Source organism: Squalius cephalus (genome assembly GCF_949319135.1).
Source record: "Squalius cephalus genome assembly, chromosome: 21".
Classification (NCBI taxonomy): domain Eukaryota; kingdom Metazoa; phylum Chordata; class Actinopteri; order Cypriniformes; family Leuciscidae; genus Squalius; species Squalius cephalus.
In genome coordinates, this window is record NC_137142.1 from 14,882,600 (window position 1) to 14,903,490 (window position 20,891).

The 20,891-nt window shown below is 36.7% G+C and overlaps 1 protein-coding gene across 1 annotated transcript in view; it reads left to right on the plus strand.

The window, feature by feature from the left end:
* eys (eyes shut homolog) overlaps positions 1-20,891 on the plus strand; it is a 250,415-nt gene that overhangs the window by 198,799 nt on the left and 30,725 nt on the right. The window contains exons 36-37 of the mRNA XM_079856231.1: positions 2,637-2,804; positions 10,149-10,299. Coding sequence (XP_079712357.1) covers positions 2,637-2,804; positions 10,149-10,299 — 319 coding nt within the window. The remainder of the gene's footprint in view (positions 1-2,636; positions 2,805-10,148; positions 10,300-20,891) is intronic.

Genomic DNA, 20,891 nt, shown 5'->3' on the forward strand with positions numbered 1-20,891 from the left:
TAACAGTAAATTATCCATAATTACATAACTCTCAACCAAATCCTAATCCTAAGTACATGTTGTTAAATAATATTACACAGTACTTAAATATATAATTACACTGTAACAATGACACCTTAAGATAAAGTGTAACCCAAATTATCTTATTCTATTCTGTTATTCTATTTTACTCATATTTATTATGTATATATTTTAAAGTCTTATGTAAAAACCTTTATACATGGAAACTATTGTATGTTTTGTCATGTTTTCATGCACTAATAAAATAATGTTGTAAATGAAAAACAAGCAAAATAGAGGGGTAAAAATACAACAACAAAAATCTATTTATCAAATATGTCAATAATAATAAATAAATATGGCATTTTTACAGTTCTGCTTTCTAACAAATTGGTCAGAAATCATAATATTAATTACAAATTATTTTTATTCTGTTGATGAATAAGATAAAAGATACCATGTCAAAAAATTATTTTCTAGATTAAATTTTACACATTTATAATATTTGAATATAAATACAATATAAATGCAATTTTAATATATAAAGTTGTAAATTAAATATTTTGTAAAAATGTGCAAACTTTCTTTAAAGACTTGTGGGAAATGGTGACATTAATCTCAGTTTTCAAAACTTCCGCAGCCCTAGTTTTATGCTTCTACTCAGTTTTATACATCTAACATTCTCTAATACTGGGATGTTGAACTATTCTCCGAAATGACAGGCAGCAGCGTGGAGAAAATATCAGATTTAAAATGTCTCTACCAGTGTTAAAACCAAAACTGGTCCCTTGTGTTTGTCATTGCAGAAGTCATGTACAGTAAATTGCCTTTTCTGGCCTCCCTGAGAACTGCATCCTGGATCTTGCTGAATCATCCATAATGTGATGTATGTAGACCTGTATGTATGAGCAACACCCTGACACACGTTCACCGCTGATGGGCCACGCTGAAGTCTTGTCACACATGCCTTGACAGTGTCGCGCTGCATACATTGCCTTCTGTGTAAAAGCTAACAGATCATTACCGCTGAAGAGAGGTCGTGACCATAGCAGACAACACCCACCTTCCTCTGTCGTCTGTCACCCTCTGGGAGATAACATTGCTCCAGAACAGGTCCTGACAGGATCCTCCTGCCTTTGCGTGTAGACTCTTATCAGAGTCTGGCAGACATTACTGCTCTTGACTGTGCATTCAGCTTTGAGGTTACAGTAGTCAGCGGTCAAAATTTAAGTCATAATGCTGTTAGTCAAGTAAACTACAGGTTGTTCATTTTAGTATTTGAAGATGACTGAAAAATGTGAATGGGTAGTTGACATGTCAGAGTGACATGCTATACTTCATCTAAAACCAATAGACCCTTTTCACACAGAAAAAAACAACAATATTAATTATTTATATACAAATCAGCCCTGAATATATATTTATAAGTGTTTCGGTTAACATAAGGTCATAAAAGTAAATGCATTAATTTAATGACATATGTTACCCTGGACATATGTAATGGGTCATTTTTTTTTTTATTGAGATGTATCATCACATGACATCACACGAAAGCTGAATAAATAAGCTTTCCACTGATGTGTGGTGTGTTAGGATAGGACAATATTTGGAATATCTGGAATATGAGGGTGCAAAAAAATCTAAACATTGAGAAAATCGCCTTTAAAGTTGTCCATTTATGTTCGCGATTGTGCTGCATTCACTCATAAAAATTAATGTTTTATATATTTACGGTAGGAAATGTTCTAAATATCTTCATGGAACATAATCTTTACTTAATATCCTAATGATTTTTGGCATAAAAGAAAAATCGATAATTTTGACCCATGCAATGTATTGTTGGCTATTGCCATAAATATACCTGTGCTACTTGTGACTGGTTTTGTGATCCAGGGTCACATATAAAATATGAATATGCAGTATAATATATATTATAGAGAGAGAGAGAGAGAGAGCGAGAGAGAGGTGCAGGGATGACTTCAACACCTGGAAGATTACTTCGCCACTGGTTTCCTTCGGATTTTCCTATGAGGTTTTATAATAGTTTTCAATTTATGAGTAAGATAAGGTATGTAGTAAATAGAACTTGAAGATACTTTGACGTTTTGTTCTATAATGTAAATTCCACACACTCACACCCCAAACTGTCTTATCTAGTTTATTATTAGAAACCTCGTTTTCAAAAAATAAACATAACTGCTTCAAAATTTGTGTGTGTGTGTGTGTGTGTGTGTGTGTGTGTGTGTGTGTGTGTGTGTGTGTGTTTACCACAGGATTTATTATACTCAAATTGAAAAACCCCATTATAAAACCCCATAGGAAAATATCAAGGGAACCAGTGGTGAATTAACCTTCAGAGTTTTGACATCATCCCAGCACAACCGTGTGTGTGTGTGTGTGTGTGTGTGTGTGTGTGTGTGTCACATTACATGAGTGCATTTACTTTTATGAGCTAATATTAATTGAGAGCTGTTGAAATATTTTTTACTTCTAAAAATGTATTTTGTCACACCACAGGCATTTAAAATCCCTAACTGTTAATGGCAAAATGGTGGATAGATGTTTACTTGAATTGTCGACTTTACCTTTTACCAGTAAAATTATTATTATTTGGGTTTTTTTGTCTTTTTTTTCAGATACAACAGTCTTTTTCCCTCGATTTGATGGTACCTCTTTCTTGGAGTTGCCGTCTCTGACGTCCCTGTTTCAGCCAGACACTCACTTTACGAGTCATTCCTCTGAGGACAGGAGGACTGTGTTTTTTACAATGAAGAGCAAGACACCTCATGGTACTATTCTCTACAGTGAGTATCTGAGAGCCACCGGAGAATACAGCACATAAAGACCCCGTGAAATCAAAATTGGAGTTGGTATAGTAGCTTTGAGCTCATCTATATGCTGAAATGAATTTTTTGGACTGTCAAAAAGCTACTGGCCATTTTTAAAAGGGAAATGGTTTCAATTTGAGATGTTTCAATTTGAGAAATGCTTATCAAACCACATGGTTCAGGGATGACGTATTTTTTTAGGCCAAAACCTGTAATTTAGCATTTGGCTGTAATTTAAAATTTGGTTTAGCATAGCATTCGGTTCCATCGTCCTGAACTCAATGTTTTTTTTTAATGAGTTTTTAGTTAAATGCTTGAAATACACTGTAAAAAAAAAAAAGTATATATATATATATATATGCATATATAAGTTAAGCAATTTTCAACTTTTTTTCAAGTTATACAAGATTCAACTCTTTTTTTTTTTAGGTCCGTTTAATGTAATTTAAGTTGAAATAACTTAAACATCCAAGTTGATTGTACTTAAAAATTTAAGGCAGTAACTTTTTTTACAGTGTAAGGTATGTGGTGAACACAAGCTCAAGATATTTTCACGTTTTATTCTACAATATAAAATGCATAAGTAATATTGTAATTATCTTGTGATTTATTTATTTTTATTTTTTTTCAAAGCTTTTACTTTTCTTGTAAAAGGGGATTAGCTAAATGGGACTACAGAGGTTGTCGGGGGCATTAAATGTCATCAGCTGAACAGGTAAACTCATCTACTCACTAGAAGTAAAAATACGTTGTCCCTGTACCTTTCTATTATGGGGTCTTTTAATAGCTAAATGTGCTAATGTGAAGTGATGCGTGCCTTATAGGTAAGCATTTGTGATTTGAAAGGAGTTTGCAAAATGCTTTTCTAAACCACCTTTACTTTCCTGCAGATGAGATGAGTCCATTCTTTTAGGCTTTCTTTTTCATTTTCTTGCAGAAATGTATCTAAAACAATTTACCATGGAAACCTTGCTAGGTCTTTAATCATTTCTACACAGACTTCATTATCTGCGCTAATTCTAAACCAGTGACATATTGGTGGTAAATGACATGTCTCTATGGCTACCTGCTCGTTGCTTGCTCAAAGATCAGGGTGAACAGCTGTATATAAATACACATAGCGTATGTTACAATAATAATGTCAGTTTGATTTGAGAGGTAAGTAATTAATTTTGACATCACATTCATGATATATTTTCCCTGATGTGTCTATTGAATAGCAATCACCTTCAAACGATGCGGAAAGTTTGACTCGATAACTCGCACTCTATCAGTGTGTGTTAATGAATAATTGGCTTCCCAGCCTCCCTCGCTGCGGATTACACACACTGAGTTATGAGACTGTGAATATAACTGGTAAGCCTCAGTGCTAAATTAAAACGCCGGACAGTCGACTGTACCTCTTTATCCAGTAATGAAGTCCTCTCTCAGGACATGTTAATGACATAGCAAATGTCTCTAGGTGAAATCAATCACACCAGTATATGTGCTGTGGGCTGAATTTAAAGTTATGATGGCTGATCCTATTAGCTAATTGGCAAACCCTGCTGGATGATGCTCTTCAATTACTTTGTCCTAAACAAATATGGTCCCTTGGCTGGGCCGAACTCCAAATGAATGAGTATTTGGGGATTTTACCTGTAATTGAGTGAATTCGATTTACATGAATTATAATGTATTAAAATCTTAAGTAGTATCATTATTGGAAAACAAGAATATATTATAAATGGTCTGTTTTGTTCTATGAAACGCTGCCTTGCTGACAAATCTCTGTTGTACACGAGAGTTCAGTTTTTTTCAATCAACTTATTGATGTTATAACAGGCTATAAATATTCACCATGTCCAACACGCTCACTCTCAGTCCGGTACCTTGTAAACACAAATTTGGTTTTAGACTAATTGATTCAAATTCATGTGTGCCCTTACTTCGGGAAGTCAGATAGAGTAAGCCAATCAGATTAGAGCTTGTCAGATGGAGAAACAACTTTCTAGTTTTCTGAGCGGACCGTGGACGATCTGATCATACTTGATGACACCAAATGTACTCTTTCTAGATGTCAAAAATCAAACAGAAAATATTTTAGCGGAGCACCTGAAAAGGCAAAATAAAGAGAAAAGAGTTTGAGATATGGGGCCCTATCTTGCACCCAGCGCAATTGACTTTGTACACCGACGCATGTATCATTCCTATTTTGCACCCGCGCACGGCGGACTTTTCCCTCCACAGACGCATGTCGGTAAATTAGGAAATGAACTTGCGCTCCCGGTGGCGGTTCAGCGCAAAGAGGAGGCGTGTTCCGGCACAAACGTTCCCTCATGCTATTTTGCAGGTTTAGAAAACAATTCCGCCACTGAACAGGAAAAACCTAGTCTAAAGTCAGTGGCGCGTTGCGCATTTTATTCATATGCTATTTTAAGGGCGCATGCTTGGCCATAATCAATGTAGCGTGTGCACAACGCGCATGCACTTTGCTTATCTCATCTACACACACATATGCAGCAGTTCTCATTTTTAGAAAACATACATTATTACAAGAAAAAATATTAACACACGAGGGAAATCATTGTTGTGTCCATGAAGATGTGAAAAAATAGGCATAAATCTAGCTTACACATTTACCCAAATTATCATACGCCTGTTTAACCGAAACTAATTTGGGTGGGTTTCTCCCATCCCGATGTCACCTCTCTGTGTTTTACGGCCCTGACGAGAACGTCGGTCTCCTCGGCTGTGAACCGCTCCTGGCGTGCGCCTGGCAAATCCGCCGTTATAATAGCAATCCGCCATGGAACAAGCGCGCCTGCTCTTAAAGGGAATGTGAGATGTCGCTCTGATTGGTTTATTTCACGTTACGCCCAAACCACACCTATGAATAATGAAGCTACTTGAGACCAACCCATTTTAGATTTGCGTCGGGCGCAAGAGTAATTTATCCCGCAGGTATAATAGCAACAGCGCCCAAGAACCGCCCACAAAGTTACTTGCGTTTCGCGCTTGATACTTGCATTTCAGATCGTTAAAATAGGGCCCATGGACTAATTTGCACAAAATGACAACGGTTTTGCAAACTAGGTGAAAATGGGAAATATTAATAATTAATCTTAACTTGTTATAATTAAGTATAAATATTTGGATCAGTTAATCTGATTAACTTGATGTAGCTAAATTAATATCACAATCAATTAATCAGTTTGTCCAGCAAACACTCAGTATTGATTATTTATTAATTCTAAGAAAGGGTATTTTTCATGGCCACAGTAAATTAATTATTTTTTAGCATGTAGCAAGATCAGGAATCGTTTAAGTGACATTATTCTGAAAGCACAATCAGAATCAGGGGTCTTGTCCACACAGTTTTATTAACTAAATCACAAACACATAACTAATCTAAACAACCACATACACACAAAGCACATGTTCATAGGAAATGGAAAGTTGAAAGTGGATTAAACCGGGAACAGGAAATGAAGCTATGGCGTCATTTAACCACATGAAAAGAACCATCAGCTTCTTATTTCAAAGCACCTCATTAAATGTACGATACTTTCATTGCCGTTGCAGTTTAAACAGTCTGTTAAGTTTCTGAAGAAGTTTTTGATGGTTCTGTGCGTCGGTGGTGTTGAAGTTGCAATCGATTTCTTCTGCGTTGAATAAAGAAATGATGACAAACTTGCGCAGTAAGTTTGACTCTGTTATGGTCGAGGAAGTTGGGTTTCCGGTCCCACACGCACAACAACCAGGAGAAGAGGGAAGAGAAAGGAGGTCACTGTGAAGTTGGCTTTTAAGTTTCACAGAGGCCACGCCTCTTGGAGTTTGGATTGACCAATAGAAAAGGTGCAATTTTCCAGAGGGAAAAGATCCTTTGTTTGGAAGCTGACTTATTTGCATGTGTAGCTGGATTGGTGTTGATGTAGAAACTATTAGATACTTGTAATACTAATATGTTGCATAGGTATCAACATACATATAATATACACAATAATTTAGCTCATCAAAATACAAATTCGTAGATATCAAACATGGGGTATGTGAGGTTATTAACTGTTGGTTCTATCATAAAGCATGTAATACACACAAAAATAATACAATACAAGACAGTAATAATCATACACGTCAAGTCAAGTCAAGTCAAGTTTATTTATATAGCACTTTTCACAATACAGATTGTATCAAAGCAGCTTCACAGTATTAAATTAAAATAATACATCAATATTAAAATAATACATCAATACACATACATATCTTGTTGGTTGAGGTTAAATATAACAAATAATTGTGTCTGATTTGTCTAAGCAGGACTGTGTGATGTCACAAATTGTGGCTGGGCCCTTTTTTGTGGTTCTGCTGAACATTGTGCTCATAATGATTCGATACAGGTTTGAAATATTATCATTCAGTGTGAAGTGCTTCATCAATCATATTATTTTACTGTCACTTTTGCAGTCGTCATTGTTCAAAAGTTCCAAGCTTATTTCAAATGACTAAAAAGCAGCCCATATTACATCAGTAGCAGCGGTCTTGGCAATCACCTGACATTTAAATAAGCTGATAGGGAGATGAGTCATGTCTATAAATTGTTGGCACTAAAGGCAGAGCTGGATGAAACTGTCATCTTTGAATGAGATTGCTCTTGATGTCAAGTTAGAAAATTCATTTTACTTCCACCCTGTCAGATTAGTCTTGCATATGCAGCTCACCTGACACGGCCAATATGACAGTGTTTATCTCATGTCTCAACCTGTCAGAATCTTCATGAAATTCCTTTTATAGATTAGCCATGTAAAATAAGACAGGGAGCAAGCATTTGGGTCAGCTCTCTCTCGTTCTGACAGATTTATCAATTTTAGAGAAGGGAAACTGACTGATTTAATTAGAATGATCTCCCAACCTGGCGTGAATGTGATTAGCAACTTGTTTATTTTTCAGTGGTGAGTGGACTTTTGATCAATGTCAATCTTATCCAGATAATTCCAATTCATACAGTGTGGTCCTAAAGTCATAGACAACTAGTAAAAACGCTTGTATTTTCCATTTTTCTAATTTTAATATTACATTAGAAAAATGCATGTTTAATTTCACATTATTACTTGAATATTTACAGAATATTTTTCGTAACTTTTTGTGCGTTTTCAAATGTAATTAGTTACATATCTATTGTTCTTTTGTGAGTGAACTTTTGATGACTTTTATCCAAATAATTTAGTGTGGTATATTATTGTCATATAAACTCAAAACTTCACAAAACAGAATCTCAGGAACTGGGAGAACAACCAACATAAAACGACGTAGAACTGACAACTGAACTGAACCAAACACGGGTTTAAATACACAGGGAGTGATCAAAGAAACGAGACACAGCTGACATGACTAACGACAAACTCTAAATGTGAACAAACTAACACATAACGTGACTATTATATTATATTATATTATACTATATTAGATTAGATTAGATTAGATTAGATTAGATTAGATATTACAATGTCACAAATTAATTTTTGATTAGTGGCCTATAAACTAACACTTTTTCCAAAAAAATAAATAAATCCTATTGTATTAAAATGTGGTCTCAGTGTTTTGGACCGCAATGTCTCTCTATGAAACTTAAAGAAAAAGGAGCACCACTGGTATCTAATCTGTAATGTAATGATTAAATTCAATTCAGTGTTTTTATATACCTATCACTAAATGAACCCCGTGTCCGAGTGTTTTTCCGCTCTTGGATTGTAACACTCAGATGTGTAGGTGTGCACCCCAGTTTAAACTTAAGACATGAAAAAAACTCTAGATATCAAAGGAAGCTAATCAGTAGACATGTATCAGAATGCAGAAAAATGTTAGGAGTTACACCTGCATCTCATCTGTTCCCTCCCTTCCAAACAAAACCGTCCCACGAGGACCACGTCAGACTCCCGCTGGGCTTCAGTCATCAGCAGACGAGAGGCAGAGCGAATATAATAGGTGACAGGTACTGACAAGAGGATGCATGCTCCGTTAGACCCAGTACAGGGTAACAGGGCCATTGGGACAATAAGGAGTAATTTGTCATTTCCTTACACCGCCCCCCCCCCCATCCCCTTTACATAAAAAAGAGGAAGAAATACAACTGGAGTTGATGCAGTAAGTGTCAAGTGCATCTGCAATCACTGGGGTTGTTGCCAGATATGCCACAGCAAGCAGGAAGCTTGACAATATTGTTGTGACTACTCATGCCCAGATGGGAATAAAATAGGCGCTTATTGATTTAGTTGTGTTACCTTGTGCTTCTGTACGCTGTAAACCTTGATATGCTTATGTACTTAATCTGTGTACTTATATTTACCACTTATTGTTGGCAGATGTGGCAGGTTTGCAAATAATGAACAAGGAAATTAAAATGTTGAACGTTAATGCATAAATCATAAAAGAAAAAATCTAAATGGTCAGACCAAGAGCATGAATGCAAGTGCGATACTGATACACTTTACAATAAGGTTTCATTAGTTAGTTAAGTACTTTTGTTAACATAAACTAAGAGTTAACAATACTTCTACAGCATTCATTACTCTTAGTTAATGTTCATTTCAATATTTACTAATGCATTATTTAAGTCAAATGTTGTAATTATTAACATTAGTTTAATGTTCTGTGAATTAAAATGAATAAACAATGAACAGCTGAATTTGTATTAACATCAAGTTAATAAATACTGTATGTATTGCTCATTGTTAGTTCATGTTAGTTGATGCATTAACTAATGTTAAAGGAGAACTCCGGTCAATTTTAACATTGAGCTCATTTTTTTGTAAATTTGGAGTGCTGTCAGTACAGAGAACAACGACAAAAATCGGTGTTGCCAACACCGTGTTATCCTCTTTTTAAAATTTGCACCCTGTTGACTTCAATGGGGCAATATTTAAACCTGCTTTTAGCCTCTTAACATCCTTGATGTGTCATTACAAGTGCACAAGTCATGTGAGTGATTCCTTCAGAGTGAACACGAGTGAATCTGACTGCAGTAGATGTGAAAGAAGTGGATAAAAATGATGTTTATTCAGCCAGCGCACATACCTGTATTTACATCCTGTTTTCGGTCGAAGTCCAAAGTAGTCGATTGTCGAGTTCACGCGCATAGGTTTAGTTACCTATGATCACGCGCGTGAACTCGGCAATCGACTACTGAACTAGCATTTGAGTGACTTTACAGAAGGTCAGAGATTTTGTATGACTTAAACATGGTTTGTAGCCCCAAATTAAAACAGGTCATCGCTAAATTTCATTATGATAAGTTCTGAGTGAAAGCTTTCTAATCTCTTTATATTCCTTTTTCCCTTTCAGCCCGGGAGCAAAATTTCGGAGACCGTTTCCTCCATGTGTTTCTCCAGAATGAAAGACCAGTGGCCAGGCTGGGCTGCAGTGGTGCTCATGTTTTGACCACAGCTGCTCATCTCAGTATCAAGAACGATAGCTTGGTGCCAATTACAGTGAGGTGAGAATGGTTTCATTTATTTTTACACTGCAAAAGATCATTCTGTGAAGATATTGAACCTTTTTTTTTACTAAATATGTAAGGAACATTTTATTTTATATTTAATTATTTTTTTTTATTTTTTTTTTTTTTTGCAGTACGCCGTCAAGAAATTATTTGTACAAGAAATTATTCTTTATTAGCTAATCTGCATTTTACTACTCTAACAGTTTGGATTTAATGGAACACAAAGTTCTTTCATATTACAGCACATTTATTCATGTACCATTTCCTACAGCGATTTTGGATTTTCACACTACTGTGACTTTGATCAGAAGAATTTATATATGGATTATTATAATCTCTCGCCAAAGAAGCAAAACTAGCAAAAAAGTTTCCAAAAGTTTTTCATTTGACTTTCATAAAAAAAAAAATAGAATATCTGTTTTAATCAAAATCAACCTCTGGGAAATTAAAGTGCCATAGTTGAAAAAACACTCTGAAGTGTTTGGCTTTTCTTGAAGATATGTTCAGAAGTCAATTTAATGCACGTTTCCTATATACCAATTTTATATGCTCCTGCAGTATATCACAGCTACAGGTTTTAATATTGAATGTGTTATCATTTATAAATGGCAGTGGCTCTTTTCTGGGCTCTGTGAATCTCATGCTTAGGACTCATGAGTTTTGACATGTAAATGCTGTGGGAGTCGCATCAAAGCTGCTTTTTTATGTGGCTTACTGCTACATATTAGTCTTTGTTCGTTTCATCACCTAATAATAATGCAAATTAACATTGAGGGAGCCAGTCACCACTTGCACATAATTTAATAATTAATATAATGAAATGAACATATATACATATAACCATTCAAATGGAAAATGTATTTTAGGCCACAAACTTGCACTATTACTATTATGATTTCTATATAGTAAAGATGACCGTGCTTGAATATATTGCAGAAGTAATTTGCATAAGAATTCAAAAGGCTTAAATGTCAAGATGCTGTTAATAGAATTGGAATTATTTACTATTAGCTTAACTACTGTATTAAATAATGCGAGTGGATCATAAAATATTAGAATTAGCTCTTTCAATGTAATGTGTTCATTTAGTGCAATTAATTGTTTTAAAAAAACGATGCATTGAAAACAAATACACAATCGTGCCTTCTCCTTGACCTTGACAGAGCATCTTAAAAATGGCACAGTCATGAAAAATAGAGACAAAAGTCTGCATGTGTTAATACAGTAGGGCAAATTGTTTAAAACAATTGCAGATGGAATACAACAATCAATATATGTTTTAATGATTGGCAGCCCTATTTAGACTTAACCTGACATTAATTACTTGTCCTCTCAGAAAGTAGAACCACTTTGTATTGGTATTGGTAAATGTTTCATGTTTATAAAACTACAGTGTCTACATGTTGTATGCATCGTTTTTATGCTTTGCTTTCATTTATTCAATTACATTTTATCTCAGCGCTGGATGCATGTAGTTTAATGAAATCTCTCCAGATGTAATGGTGGTCTCAGTGCACTTAAGCAACATTTTAGTGCATATAATTTTTTAAACTTTAGCTGTAAGACTATTTTAGCCAATGCAGTCCAGTCCTAGGCCATTAGAGTGCTGATTTCACATGTATATTTGATGGGTTTCTTGAACAGCTTTTCTCCCATAGGGGATGTGTTTAGATGCCAAGCACTTCTAACTTAACAATCCGACAGCCTGTATCAGTTGTCTCTAGATATTCCTGCTGTCTTGTTTGACTCAGCGATCTCATCTCTTAGGGCTTGGAGAAGGTTTCTCTCCTTCTGTCACTCGTCTGAGGAAATACTCTGGCTGATGGAATGGAGATATTGTCAGATGTGCCATCTGCACTTTTCTGAATGTCTGCTTTCTTTGTTCTCAATATTCCACAGAATAAATCATTATTTTGACATTGGCACATACATGTCCAATAAGACTTTAAATGATGTTGTGAGATACTGTAAAAAATGGTGCATATAATCCTTTAGAAATACCTGGTTCAAATAGTACAGAATGAGAAATTAAATGGGCTCATGACATGAGAAATCAAATTTGCCTTGATCTTTTGACATATAAGAGGGCTTTTGTACTCTTAAAGGGGTGGTTCAGGATTTTGGACATCGGACCTCATTTCCAAGTTAGCCTGGGTGTTATTTATCAGTGAAGACAGTTTTCAAACATTTTCACCCAGTCCTCCCAGTTGCATAGTTCGCCGGTGCTAGGCTAGCGCGAGTCAACGGTAACTGCTAGCCTGCCATTAAAACAGTTTTACCCACTCCACAGTACACCAAAAGCAAATAAATTATAATGCCAGACTATCGATGTAAATGTCTGTAGAGAGAATAATGTTAGAAATCAAACTACTCTTGCATCTCAATGATCGCATTACATTTACAGGAACTAGTTTCTCAGCAGCGGCGGAATTTTACTTTGCTCAGGTTAGTACTGCGCCAAAAAGTAAACACAGAACAGAAGCGCACTATAGTCGGGATGTCTAGCTAGCTAGTAGTAGTCTCGGTTGCCTAGGTAACTTAATATCACTCCGCCGCTGCGGTATACTGTGCTTATAAATACAGGGAACAAAGTAAAACTATTGCAATGCGATGAAAGGGTAGTTTGATTTCTAACATTATTCTCTCAACAGACATTTACATAGATAGTCTGGCGTTAAAATTTATTTGCTTTTGGTGTACTGTGGAGTGGGTAAAACTGTTTTAATGGCAGGCTAGCAGTTACCGTTGACTCGCGCTAGCCTAGCACCGGCAAACTATGCAACTGGAAGGACTGGGTGAACATTTTTGAAAACTGTCTCCACTGATAAATAACACCCAGGCTCAGGCCCGGGGTGGGTAATCGGGAGAATCGGGAGAATTCCCGGTGGGCCGCTTCACTTTTGGGCCGGTCGAGAATTTTTTTGTATTTATTTATTTTTTTTATATTTGTCACGTTAGTTACAGTAGGCTACACACGTTCCGCATGCTGACACCGCAGCGCGCAGCCTCTGCATGGGTTGTACCATGTGAGGGAGTTCTCCACTCCCCTCCTATAGAGTTGGCTGGGTCCATAGCCCGTCTTTTCAAAACGTTTTCTCAGGTAGGCTACCGCGGCCGCGGCACCGCCGGCGCCTATACCGATAGCTGGGCCGGCCCTACCGTAACGGTACGCGTCAGGGAGAATGGATGGGAGGAAGAGGCCAGGAGGTATGGAAGCTTGTTTCCGCCACAGATTAAAACATTTTAAAAGATAATTGCGACTTTTTATCTCACAATTGCGAGTTTACATCTTGCAATTCTGACTTTATTTCTCAGAATTGCAAGATATAAAGTCAGAATTGCGTGAAATAAAGTCGCAATTGCTTCTTATAAAGTCAGAATTGCGAGATATAAAGTCAGAATTGCGTGAAATAAAGTCGCAATTGCTTCTTATAAAGTCTAAGTGAATTATTATTTAACCTTTACATTATTTGTTGAACCATGGTATTAATACAAACTACACAATAGTAAGAGCTGAACTGTTGCTTCATTTATCCAATTTGGAAAAAGCGCTAATTTGGAATTCCACCATGGAAAAAGTGGGCCGGTCTTGGGCCTGAAACTCCCGGGCTGAAAAGTGGCCCCACTCCGGCCCTGCCCAGGCTAACTTGGAAATGAGGTCCGATGTCCAAAATCCTGAACCACCCCTTTAAAGCATCCCACAAGTTTCATAGCTTAAAACCTCATTATAAAAATTGTATTTTTTTATTTAAATAAGCTCGTTTTGATATTGCGGGATCTGTGACGTCACACAGGTAAATATTTTTGCATATGACATGACGAATAGTTCATCATCCCACCATGGGCCCCGCCCACTGGCATTCAGTAGCTTAACTGCTCACATTTGCTTACACCGGATGAGAGCGTCACGTCAAAAGCAAATAGAACCCATTATAATTACTGACGCTGTCTACACTGCATACAGTATACAGAAGTTTCTGACATACTCCACGCGCTTGAGTCTGTCGACAACAGGACAAATGGAAGAGTGAAAGAAAGTTCGCTTTGACGCGTCCAGTTTAATCAGCTCATTTGCATCTCTATACTGACTTCATAAGCATCCCAGCGGCAAAAACAAGTGGATGGTTTAATGGCATCCCAGAATGCGTCTGGGAATTATATGTTTGTTCAGAGAATGTTGTTTTTTCAGCGAGGCACAGTGTAATGGAGAGTTTGAGAAAGAGAAACTTTTGTTGAAAGATGAAGCAGTTAACTTTATTGAATCTGAAAGCAGCAGCATCACAAACCGTAAGTAAATGATTTCATAATGTTTTGTCTGTAAATTACAGTTTTATATGGATCATTTTTTTTAAACACTTACATACAATATCGAGGGGGCGTTGATAATGTTTTCTATGCAATGGCGTTAGCCAATCATAACAGTGGCTGTTTACTGACAAGCCTTTAAAGGAGCCATCCCGAAAAAACAGATCATTTCAGGCAGAGGGTCAGAATGAGGGTTGAAAATAAATGTCTTTCCTCGTCTGTGTGTGTGTGTGTGTCTCCTTGAAAAGCAGCAATGTAGAACTGCAAGTTCGACAGGATAAAAAATGAAAAACTTGAGCAGCAATTGACACAGCATGGTGTCTGAAGCAGTGAGTGTCTTGAATTGGCCAATATGCACCAGCAACTAAAATCTTTTAAAAGGAGTGCATATTGCCATTTAAATAACATTAAGAAAACAGCAAGTTAAAGACATCATTGCAAACAAATGCACATGCACCATGGTGTGCCAACAACTGATGCTGAAGACAATGGGAGAGATTCACCTTTTTAAAGCAAAAGTCTTTTGCATTCTCAATTGAAAAATAAAATAAAAGGAAATTGTAGAAAAAATATTAGAAAATAAAATTCACCCTGTTGTATAGATTTCTTTGTGTGCATACTGTATGTGAAATTGACAAATTCCACAAAGTATCAAAAAATACACTTAGAATCAATATGCAGATTAAAAGATTAACACATTACTGTAATTGAAGTTGCTGCACACAGTAATGTTTTAGCTATATTTACTCCTATATACAAAGCCTAATGTCTTGATCTTTTGGTTGATGATAATCATAATATCCTGATATATCTTCATGTCCATATACAGTATGTACCCTGTTCCTGACCTCCGAGCACTGACGTGAGAGTCTAATCTCCTCCTCCTGTCAGACGGTGAGAATAAACCTGGCATTGTCGATATCAATAATTCCGCCTCTTGATTTCTGAGGTCATCTCTCTGGGTCTGCTTGAGCCGTGAAGATCTGATGAGATCACGCGTTGCATGGTACTGGATCAAGGTCAGCCATGTGGCACTTCAGCAGAATCTTAATGCAGCTGGAAGAAGCGTGGTACCTTTCATTAGAGGAGAGAGTCTGAATGTCACGTGACTTAATTATTCTTTTTAATTACCGTAAATGAGTTGGCGTTTTTATGTGTGTGGTGTGCTGTGCATGAGTTTTGGGGCTATGCATGTGCATTCATGGCCAAAAGTACATAGACATCCAGTTATAATTAATGGGTTTGGCTATTCTTGATACATCTGTGCAGAAAATCAATCATACAGCTGTGCAATCTCATAGACAAGCATGAGCCATTTTGTTTCAGCTTTACAATCACCTGAGGTGCATCTAGAAATGATTTACTTAGTCTGGTGTGGAAAATCCTGGCTGGCCTGCATAAAGCCCAGACCTGAACCACCTTTGGGATGAATCGGAATGCTGACTGACTCTTGTGTCTGAATGGGAGAAAATCCCTGCAGCCGTGTTAACATCAAGTGTAACGCAAAGGAGGGTTAACTCCATGTATTTTTAAATGAAATGCTCCACAATCATATACGAACAAGTCCTCCCTGTGACTTGTTCTCAGATTATCCTTTTTATTATCTTAAACCTGTTGTGGCCTAATGATGGTGGCCTAATGTTTTGCATTACCTCAGTGTAAAGGGTCACTTGAAAAATCAGGATCTGGAGAAAGTAATGTGAATCATTGGCCACTGATGATATACCAGAAGAACTGAAGAGCAGTACAGGGAGTTTGAGATGCTTAGGTCTGTGTCAACGATCTGTTTGGCAAATGTTCTTCAGCACTTGAGATGTCAATGTTTATAGATGAGGCCGACAGAATTATAGCAGCTGTTGAAGAATGATTGAAAACCTTGTCAATTGTCTCAGTTAATGGAAACATGTCAAGTTGCACCATTACTTATGGATTACTTATTCATTTATCATCAAGCTGGATGGTACAAAGCACCAGCAGCAATAAAATTAAATTTAGCATGCCTTTTACAGTTCAACTGCTGAATATGATTTGACTTACATTGGAAAGAAATTGGAACGATGATTTATGTAACCGCTTTAAATAATGCATTTTTCTTCTTTTCAGTTTGAAATACCCACAAACATGTGGTAATTCTTTAAACATTAGATAATACTACTAATCAGTGTTTGAAATCCCACAATTAGAAATGTTAGTTAAATGTATAACTGTCACAATATTTATTAAATTAACCGTCTATTCATGAACCATGATGGAATAAAAACATAATTTGCCAGAATGTTTATGTTTTTTTTATAAAATGATTAAAATATTTGGAAAAAAAAATGATGCTGTTGTTATGCTGAATGGCAAAATTAAAAATTCAAATGAAATCATTTATTATTTGAGGGAAAAGTAGCCTATCAGGCTGCATAAACAACATGGCTTGTTCCTTGTCCCTGTGGGAACATTTTTGAGAAAAACAGCTTATACATCATATGGTGATATAAGTGATGTTTTTTGAAAATGTAAAAATGCAGAAAGTTTTCTGTGATGGGTAGGTTTAGGGGTAGTTTTATTGTAAGTGGATAGAATATACAGTTTGTACAGTATAAAACCCTTAATGTCTATGAAAATTCCCCATAAAAAAATGAAACCACTGTGTGTGTGTGTGTGTGTGTGTGTGTGTGTGTGTGTGTGTGTGTGTGTGTGTGTGTGTGTGTGTGTGTGTGTGTGTGTGTGTGTGTGTGTGTGTGTGTGTCTGTAAATAATAAAAAGATTTTACTCAACCCTGTATAAAAGTACAGTTTAAAATCAAAAAAAGTTCAAATTGCTCTTGGATTTACTTGTGGTTCATTTATCACAATGCAAACGGAAGGTCAAGTTGAGAGCATTGCTTTGTTGGATACAGAATCCCACGCAGTGAGCTCTGCTCTAACTTGAACCATTTCGTCAAATGCAGTAGTTCGTCCAGTATTACATTCATGCAGGAACTCTAGTGTACAGAGCACTGTATACTACATAATGCCAAGTAGTAAGAGTATGTACTGTATGTGCCTCACTGTACATACTTTATGCATGTAGCCTATTTGATACCAGCCATATAACAGTGTAGTAAAAAAAAACATTCCAGTGGATAATAAATGTTGCCTATATTTATAACAGCATCTTCACTTGGAGCTATCGATTACAAATAACTTCTGTTAGCCACTTGTGTGCAGCTTACAGACTGTATGGTGTTTATTATGTGTGCCTGTTTTAATTTTAGAGGTATTGCAAGTGATTCACTCTATTATGGTGTTCATTTTGTTCTGTTCTATCTTGCCCTTTTGTGTTTACTGGCCCATGATGCACAGTTGTGTTCTGCGTGACACTGTGCCACTGTGACAAGCAAATTTCCCCTCAGGGATCAATACATTTCTATCTTATCTGATCTTACTCAGCTCACATAAATTCACATCAAGTGACAAGTGGATGAGTCGACTCGACTGCGCAATATACCACCGCTTCCTCGCTTCAAGAAAAGATGGAAGAATTCTTTAGTCCAAAGTTTTTGATCAGTCTTCCTAAACTGCTGATCTAGATTTCAGACATCAAAGCTCGCATCTGAGTTTTAAAGAAGCCTGAAACTTACACCTCATTCTCCCTCTCTCCCATTTCTGGGAATAACATTCTGTTGTGAATGTTTGATGTATTCAATTCACTTGAAGAACAATCTTTTATTCATACGTTGATCTTATTAATTCATACTTTGTGAACACAGTTTGACTGTGCTGTTTCTGAGCAGTTCGGCCCTCCTCTTCTTGTCTCTGCCTGCTGGAGTCTTTCTTTGGCTTTTTTGTCTTGTTTTGAATAGCTATACAGCAAATAAGCAGTATACATTGCTGTCGGCTTTTTCTGAACACATACTATTAGCAGTCGACATGCTCTGTACACTGCATGTAAGGTTATCCGTTTAATGTGGTCTGTTGATCTTGCATATATTTTGCTGGAGGCTTTTCAATGTTGTGTTTGCTTCAATCTGCTGTAGTACTGGTCTGCGCAGCAGACAGGTTACATTTGGTTAAAAGCTTGCGGTGGTGACTTATTGTTTACCCTGCGAGTTCCTCCTAGTCTGTTGCCTGTGTATGTATGTCTGCATATATTGGCAGATTCTTCTGCTGCGATTGTCGTTCAACCAAGTCTGCTGTGTGAGTCATTTCTTGTTAACACAAAGCCAAAGGTCAACAAGTGTGAGCGGCTGCATTGCACAGCATTGTGTCCTGTCCTTTATTATGAACTTTTCATTCCCTAGCACATTTTATTAAATGTATGCCATTTATTCCTGGGGAACTACTGCTGGTTTTTCTTGGAAAAAATCTTAATGCGGCTGCTCTGTGGATCAATGCATTAGATCTGCAGATATTTTTGCTTCTTTTCCTATTTATTTTCCAGCAACTGCTGAGACCCCATGTTGGTGCTGTATATTTTGTCACCCCAGTTGTTGAATTTGGTTTTTACTTTGTTTATGTTATTTAAGACCATAAAATTATTCTGAATATGAAATACGTCAACAACAAGGCAATAACGTATGCTCAAACAGAACATTTGGAGGAGCTCATTCCTAAAAAATAAATTTAAAAAAATGCTGCTGTGAAACTTGCTCAACAGTTTCAGGTGGCATCAGGAGGAAGGACATTTTAGAGGGATTTTTGTTTTGTTTTTGTAGTGCAAGATGAGTCATTTTTGCTCCATTTTCCTGAAGAGATGGGCTGCGCTTCAATTCATGTTGTCCCTACAAGTGTACGCTGCTTCCTACACATCTATCTGTAGGAGTCCACTTCATCCATCCATTCATATATATGTAGCCTATATATATATACCAATACCAATTTAACCCAGGTTCCATGCACAGCCTGATTAGGTGCAGGTAGATTGCAGGAACGAACTTGAATGACAATAATAAGAACACTCTACCGCACACTATTGACTTGATTTTATTCAGAGCGAACAACGCGTTGTAGTACACCCCTCACATTTTAGCAAACATTTTAGTATATCTTTTGTTGCCAGCTATTTTGACAATAATGGCTGTATGTTGAGTTATTTTCAGAGGACAGTAAATATATACTGCTATACAAGCAGCACATTGAGTACTCTAAAATCAAAGTTTCATTTCTATAGTGTTGTCCCTTGAGAAGATATACTAAAATGTTTGCTGAAATGTGAGGGGTGTACTCACTTTCGTGAGATATTGTGTATATGTATATATGTACATTTACCATTTAACATGCCCAAATGACAAATGAAGTCCATTTCGCAGGCACTATTGAGCATTGGAACGACTGGAGATTTTTAAAGTCTTCTCACTATAATCACCAAATTTTCACTACAGCTGTTCTTCAAATGTTTCTTTCATGCATGCTTTGAACATATACCAGCTTTCTGAGAGTAATATTTGTGTCTGGCAGGCTGTAAGCATTGTTATTTTTAATCAGGAAAGTAGTCAGACTCCTCTTCTGGAGCAGCGTCTCAAAGCCGTAGGGCGCGCCTGTAATTTGGGTCTGGAAGATCAGCTGGAGACATGACTAAGAACACAGGCTGCCCAAAATAACTGAAGCCATTCGAGTGAGCTTGTTATGCAAAAAATTGTGTTGACACTTTAATGCAGGAAAGTCAGTGCAGCTGGTTGAGTGAGTCTGAGGGACTGCGCCTGTCTTTATCGGCTCCCTCGGTAGGGGTGATCAAGGGAAGCGTGTTATCTGCCACCGGCCTTTGACGTGTCAGCGTGGCTCTCAAAAAGAATGCATGTGGGAACAAAGCTCTTCAATTTTACATTCATCTTAGGTTGCTTATGATGACACAGTCCGTTTGAGCTATTGATACGTTTTGGAGAATGTGAAAAAAAAATTATCAATGAGTGGCAGCAATTGTGACTCTTATTGGCTCTCATTCAGATGAGGAGCAGGAAAAACTAGTCGAAGTGGATGCATGAATGAATGCAAGAACCTGTTTAATAGCGCTTAATCAGCATAAACATATATTTATCTGTACATTATCTGTGGGCCAACAGAGAATTGGGTTGATGGTGCTGAGATTATCTACCATCAAATAGTCGCTTGTTGTTATTGCTGTTCCTGTTGGACTTGCAATGTGGCATGAACTAAAAGTCCTTTCTTATTTCTAGCTTTGTTTTCATGTCCACTAATAAAAAAACAGCACTGTGTATATATATATATATATATATATATATATATATATATATATATATATATATATGTGTGTGTGTGTGTGTGTGTGTGTGTGTGTGTGTGTGTGTGTGTGTG